Source organism: Solenopsis invicta, chromosome 3, assembly GCF_016802725.1.
Source record: "Solenopsis invicta isolate M01_SB chromosome 3, UNIL_Sinv_3.0, whole genome shotgun sequence".
In the NCBI taxonomy this organism is placed as follows: Eukaryota; Metazoa; Arthropoda; class Insecta; order Hymenoptera; family Formicidae; genus Solenopsis; species Solenopsis invicta.
The window spans coordinates 19,203,936-19,211,430 of NC_052666.1; the positions used below are offsets into that span (position 1 = coordinate 19,203,936).

General features: G+C 31.5%; 1 protein-coding gene across 4 annotated transcripts; it reads right to left on the reverse strand.

Annotated features, from left to right (window-relative positions):
• Positions 1-11: 11 nt before the first annotated feature.
• On the reverse strand, positions 12-6,678 carry LOC105203589 (zinc finger protein 76). 4 transcript variants are annotated; one of them, XM_011172412.3, is made up of 10 exons: positions 6,122-6,572; positions 5,931-6,034; positions 5,563-5,737; positions 5,045-5,415; positions 4,348-4,617; positions 4,087-4,278; positions 3,424-3,615; positions 3,214-3,330; positions 2,996-3,106; positions 12-2,901 (listed from the first exon to the last, which is right to left on the reverse strand). In XM_011172412.3, the coding sequence occupies exons 2-9, from the start codon at positions 6,009-6,011 to the stop codon at positions 3,011-3,013; spliced, it is 1,494 nt and encodes a 497-aa protein (XP_011170714.1). In that variant the 5' UTR covers positions 6,012-6,034; positions 6,122-6,572; the 3' UTR covers positions 12-2,901; positions 2,996-3,010. The 4 variants fall into 4 exon arrangements, with proteins under 4 accessions (XP_011170714.1, XP_011170712.1, XP_011170711.1 ...); XM_011172410.3 differs by lacking the exon at positions 6,122-6,572 and adding an exon at positions 6,584-6,678 and having other exon boundaries at positions 12-3,106; XM_011172409.3 differs by having other exon boundaries at positions 12-3,106.
• Between the last annotated feature and the right edge of the window lie 817 nt (positions 6,679-7,495).

The following is a 7,495-nucleotide window of genomic DNA, read 5'->3' on the forward strand; positions in this document are numbered from 1 at the left end:
TGTGGTAAGAATTTACGAAAAAATAATTTAATTCTCAGAAAAATGAAGGTACAAAACATAATACATATATTTTTTCGACCTTCTTGAAACATTTGTATACAATACAAATATTATATTCATCTATCGTTATTAAGTATGTCATCACATATTTTATTTTAATTTCTATATTCTTATATTACCTCACACCGTAATCTAATATTAATCACAAGATTTTTCATCATCTATATATATATGCATATGTAGTGATTTTTCACACATACTCAATTTTATTCATACTGTTTTATTTAACATGAAAAAATATCTGAAGTCGCCGTTTAAACTGTAAGATTTGCATTGCAAGATTCGACATCGCAAATTTGACAAGATTTTAATAATATATATTCCTTTTACTTGACTTTAAAAAATAATTCAGTAGTGCAACATTAAAATTATCCGATAAACAGAATATTAACAATATTCTAACAATTTGCTAGTAAATTCGAATAGGATATCAAATAGGAAAGATAGATTGATATCAACTGCGTTCACAGTAAGCTCATGTTCTATCAACAGATTTTGTCGACGCAATTTGACAACAAACTATTTGTAAAAACAAAACAAATCTAATATTTTAACTTTTAAATTAAATATATTATATATATAATATATTTGTAATACAATGTCCCAAACTTAGCATGACATTAATGGCAGAACAATATTCTTCCTAAATATGGAAGAAAAAAAAAACTGTTCCAAATTTGCGCGCTCAAATATAGTACATCGCATAATCAATATAAAAAATAAAAATTATATCTGGAAATACTTTCACTATGCAATGTGCCGTACCGCATTTTGGACTTCGATTTGCCAATTTTAAATTCTCTTAATTAAAAAATTAATTGAAAAATTATATAGTCTTGATATTTTTTATTATTAGAATTTTTGTCTTAAAATAATTAAGAATCTGTCACTAACGATAAGTCTGGAACATTCTGCATATAAAATTTAATATATAATATATATAATATTTATAACATATAATATATAATGAAATATATAATATATAATTGAAATAATTATAAAATAATAACCAATTAATTTGTTATCCTATTCTGTTATGTATCTATTAGCATTCTACTGACAAAATTTGTAGCAAGCATTTTGCAAAATCTGTTTTCAACAGATTTGGAAATCTGGATCACTATCAGAACAATAAAATAATAATTATATTACATATATAATAAAATTAAAATTTACAAATTGTTTAAGAGACCATAGGATTTTCGTTAACTCTTTTAATAAACTGAGTACAAAATAATCGCTCTGCAATAAAATAAAGTTTCTCAATATATTTTTCCATTTTAAATTAATAAAAAAAATTATTATTAAAAAAACATGAATAACTCAGCTAACCCATAATTTAGGAAAATTTAGAATGTAATAAAAATATTACAATATCACGCTTGATAACTGTATGTACAAAACATAATATAGTATATACCTCGTGTGTGTGTGTGTGTGTGTGTGTGTGTGTAGTGCAGAAATTTTGATTGGTTTTTAATAGATATTGTAACCAATATTTTTTAAAACACAAAATTAGAAAATCTATATCAGTCATAGCAGTTCTTAGTGCCAAATAATAATTTTTAATTTTTACAATTTCCAACTTAAATTGCATGCTGCATATTCATTGGACTTGAAACACAGTCATGAAGTCAGAATATGTAATATTAATGCTTTTAGATGCATATATATCCCCCTACGCCTCGAAAAAACTGTAAAGTATTTTAATATTAATGCTTCTAAAAGCATTAATATTACATATTCCAGCTTCAGGACTGTGTTTCAAGTCCGATGAATATGCAACGCGCAGTTCAAGTTGGAGATTGTAAAAATTAAAAATTATTTGACACTAAGAACTGCTGTGACTGACATAGTCTATAAAAGCCTATTAGAAAATCTTGTATTTTAATTTCGTCAGTTCGATATAATTTATTATTGTTCAATATTTTTTACTAATATCAAAAATCCATTAGTTAACGTTTTAAATCTGCTAAAAATGCTTAAAAAGCAAAAATAAAATTTGTATGAATTGTCTTGCAAATTGTACAGTTTAAACAATTATTATCAAATAATCTATTGAATAATAAGTAGATCATTTTATATGTTTGTAGCTTCTTAAAGCTTTTGTTTATATTTTCTTCATAGTGTGGTTTGAAACATAAAATCGCTGTATAGCATAAATCGCTTTTAAAGTTTTATTTTAAATTTTGTTTAAGAAATATTATTCAAAAACAAAGTGTATCCACCTTTCATCTACACATGTTTACCAATGATGCAATAAAAAAAAACCGTTAGTTTTATAGCTATTAAAAATTCATCAAAACTTGCACTCATTTAATACATACTATATTACATTAAACATAAAATCATTCACTGTTCATTCATACTTTCAGATAAGGCACTACCTTTAGTTCCAGAACATAATTCGATATTGTATAAACAATCTCTTCTGTATACTTTTTAAAAGTAAACCTTACCTTCTTCATTCACGTTCAAAGAATGAACCGACGTCAAATATACAATTTCGCTAAGATCATTACATTCGACGAGAAAATGAAAATTTTCTTGAGGTCCATTTTAGTACATTTTAGTATATCTATTGATCAGAAATGTAATCCGTCACGCCGGATTAATCTTCATGATCTTTAGATTAATGACTATGGAAACCATCTACATAAATTATCACTCATTGAAAAAAACCACACACGTTACGTTATATATTTCTATTCGATAGACTTATGAAATTGATGAGAAACTTAAATTCCAGTTTGCAGCTACTATCATGCCGCAATCCATCATCGTTTAATATCATTTTTAATTTTCATTTGCTTATTTGATTTTGCTCTGGTAAAGCACATCCTTAAATGAATGTTAACAAGATTATGAACATATGTTTAAGATTTGTCTCACATACAAAATCGCTTTCAATGCTCAAGGCTTTTTTCACACATACATTACGCATTTCTTTCTAGTTCCATCCAAATTCTATGTCCTCGATTTTTATGTTCAATCCTTCAAATGTATCGATGCCGGGATCATCAAAATTTTCATCTAAATCAATCTTCTGTATTTGAAAATTCAAACAAATAAATTTCAGACATATTATTTTATTTTTCGATAATAATTATTTAGACGAAAAGTATCAAATATATACAAAAATCTTATACAGACCTGTAATGCAGCAATTTGCGACGGATCGCCTACAAATAAAATTTGTGGCTCTTTCTCATTGGCGTCGTCGATCATTTTAGAAATCTGAATTTGTTTATCTTTTGCTAGCAGCTTATGCTATATTTAATTAAGATCAATTAATTACATAATCACATCAAACTGCACAAAAATATATAATTAAATAAATTAGAGATTTTACATTATACTTACAGTTTCTTTTACGACCTTCTTTTTATTTTTATTCTGACTAGAAGATTCAAGAGAATCTTGCAAAGAAGCATCGGCACCGTCGTCACTATCAACCAACGCATGAACTGTTTTCTTGTGCATTACCAGCGTGCTACTTTGACGATATTTCCTGGAGCATAGTGTGCATTCAAATGGTCGTTGTGGTGTATGTACCTACAAAGATAAAAATATCTAAAGATGACAGTTTTATACATGTTTGGTATTCTTATTATTATTCTTATTCTATTATTCTGTGTTTCTGTCAACATAATTTTAATCTCAATTAATCAATTTACTTTTAATATTTTTTTATTTCTAAAAATTAAAAAAGAGCAAGTTAAACTAAGATTATCTGTCGTGATCGTGGCGTAAGAGTTGCATTCTGCTCTCTATATCAAAGATACAGGTTTAAATCCACCCAGAATATATCAGTTTTTAAATGATCACCTCTCCTCGCAAAAGAAGCAATGAACTACCGAAAGTAACTTTGCTAAGACAGTCATATTATATGAGCATGTAAATGGAGACCACAATCTTCAGTCATAAAGAATTGACTTGAAAGTGAAAAAAAACTGAGATTAAAGTTATTCTACATTAATAGAAATGAACATTATAGTAACAAAATGATTAATATCAAATGCTTACAAGATGATGTTTATATAGACTAGAATATTCGGTAAACCTTCTACCACAATTTTCTATGGAACAAACATAGGGTTTCTCGCCCGAGTGTATGCGTATATGATTCTTGTAGTTCGTCGCACTAGCGAATGCTTTGCCACACATCGGCTGTGTGCATTTGTACGGTCGCTCACCAGTGTGCGTTCTTACGTGAACCTAATAAGCACAAGATCTTTATTCAATTTCGGCAAAAACATTTTAACTATTGTTGCACCTCTTTTGTACCTTCCTAATATTACTCGTGGTGAACGATCGGCCACAACCGTTAAATGGACATACAAAGGGACGTTCTCCGGTGTGAGTTCTCACATGTTTTAACAGATCACCTGATGTCTTGAAACTTTTGTTACACGTTCCGTTTGTACATTTATATGGTTTCTCGCCTGTATGCGTCCGTGAATGAGCTTTCAGACTATAACCGGTTGAAAAACTCTTTTTACACTTTGGATGATTACATCTGTATGGTCTGTGGCCAGTATGTGAACGCTCATGGACCTATAAAACAAAGATTAATACTGCATTTTACAACTGTAGAAACACATCTGTGCAAACTGGGTTAAATGTGAATTGAGTAAGATTTGATTCTATTTTTGGATTTAAATTTTTTTATTTGAATCCAGATTATTAAAACTTTCAAATTTAAGAAGTTTGAATACATATATTGATAATAAAATCATATTTAAAATAATATAATCATTATTTTTTTACAATATAAACATCTTTTAATATTATCAATATTAAAATTAATTAATATTCAACAATAATAATGTTAATTAAAAATTCAATGATTTGATTCGGCATCAAAAAATTTTATTTACACATCTCTACTGTATTTAATAACTTTGTTGTTTGAAATAATTTAAATGATGGTTCTTAATTTGTCATTTTTAATTATTCATATTGCTCTTGAAAAAGTGATTACCTTGAGATGATGGGGTGTGCTATAGACCTTTGAACATCCCTCTCTAGGACAAGGATATCTGACTTTTGCATCAGATAGCTTGTTAATTAAAATCTTGGGATCTTTTTTCTTTAACTTTCCATCTTCAATTTCCCATAAACTTTCATCTACATCCACATGGCCAGCCACCATATAGGCAGTGCCATTGATAAACTCAACTTGTGAATATGCATTTTCTACATTTTCAGTGGTATCTTCAGTTTGTACAAATGTAGCTGGATCCAATTCCAGTTGGAGAGCCTTGCCATCGCCAAATTCTGACAAATCTTGCAGCAAAATAGTATCCCCATTTTCAAGTGTCGTTTGTAATGTTTGTGTCTTAAAATCTGGATCTGTAAATATATAAGTTTCACTAAATATGCCATGAAGGAGAAATAGAGCATCTAAATAGCTGTATGCTTTTTCTTAAATTGTTTCAAAATGTTTTTTTTGTATGATCTGAAATAATATTCAGGGATCAAAATCAAATGGTTACTAACTAATGTCACTGAGATTATTCGTAATAAAAGCTTGAGTCCCATCAGGCAATGTGATCGTAGTCACCATTGTGCCAAGCAATTGGTCATCTAATATAAGCTCCTGTACTTGGCTGGTGTCCTTCTCTTCAGTGCCATCATTGATCATAACTGACAGACACTCCAGAACAGGATTGTTCTAAAACCAAATTATATGTGTTAGAAAGTACAGATATTGAAACAGATTAGAAGAGATAAATGAAATAAATTGCTGATAAGCAAAGTGAGAAGTCTTCTCTTAATTTGCGAGCTACCTTAGTGTATGAAATTATTCATTATTGTTAAGCCAACAAAATAAATTATTCTATATAGTATTATTTATTTCCATGTACTTCAGGGTCCTGCAAGATCATCTCCTCCTCCTCTTCATCCTTCGCAGTAGAGTTTGGAGAATCCGCACCTTGCACCGACATAATATCCTATGGCTATGGCCCAGCTGCAAACAGAAATCATTTCTCGTTGACAAATACTGTAGACAAATCCCGCCTGCGTTTTCGTTCCTCCCTTCGCGTGGTGCCTTTACCGCGCAAATCGCAATCGAACGAACTGCCCTTCCATTCCTCGCGATAAGGAGTGATAATACGGCCGACCGGCTCGGAGACGATCAACAGTCCATTGCCGACGCCGCGATCGACACATCCAGGAAACGTCGAGACGCGCGGCGTCGCTGCCATCCGGACACGTCGCGAACGAGCATGCAGAGTCGTACCACGCTATCCTCGCGCACGGCAGTCCGGCAGTCTCACGAGAAAAGGAGACATCGCGAGGTATAACGCGGCACAACAGCGATTCCTCGTACAGCTGCGACGAGGGACGACGTGACGTGACACGACGCGTCGCTTCGCGACTTGACGCCAACGTAACGTAACATGACATGACATGATACGACAAAACCCGCTCGCTCGCTCGCACGTGGTGAATTGAATTTTCGCCGGTCCCCGTGTGTATGCCCAAGTACGCCACAAAGAATCTTGGGAAATATTACCCATAAACTCGGCCGCCCGCGAAATCCTCTCGCGACTAGCGCGCGACGGACCGGAACTCCGGCGACGGTTATCTCGCCATGGCGGCGTATGCGCGCCCCGATTCGAACGTTTGAACGCTCGCGAACGAAATCGCCGATTTCTAAATGGACCTTTAAAGCCCATTTGTATCATAATGTTGCTTAAATGTTTTTAATTCTTAAAGCCAGTCTCACCATCTTCGATTTTAATTGGTCGATTGGATTTAAGACTTATCAACTGTGCAAAATAAATTATTTTCTTTAAGACTTGTAATTTCATTTGCTGCTAAAAAATCTAGTTACATTTCCTTGAACTATTTCTTTTGCTGGATCGAATCTTAAAATACTAATTAAGATCGGAGTAATATCGCTCCTATAAGCCTAATCATTCGTGGATCATCAAAAAATCTGGCGAAAAGAGGAATCTAACATCAATATCCAATCTATGTATGTTTTACAGTAATCGCATATAATTACGAATTGTTAATTACAATCGTTGATTACAATTGAATCGCATCCGGAAGTCGGATATGCAACGTGCAGCGATAGCATCATGACGATCATGGCATGCTCTAATTCACCTAAGAGATACGCAACGCTTGTTTCTTTTTGGCGATCTTTTAACTCTCTTTCCGCATTTCGCATTGTAAAACGTTAATATAATTGTAAGGGCGACTTTGATTAACTTAAATAGCAGAATAGCATGAAGTAAACTTTCTAATTTTTTTTGTTTTTCTTTCTTTCTTTTCTAAATCCGATTTTACTTATCATATCTTATAAAATTAATTATTCTATCTAAAGTTAATTATTTTAATTATTGTATTTATATTGTGTTAAAAAAAACAATACAGAAGTTTGCTTTATACCTTAATAGCTAATTAAGTTACCAGGTAG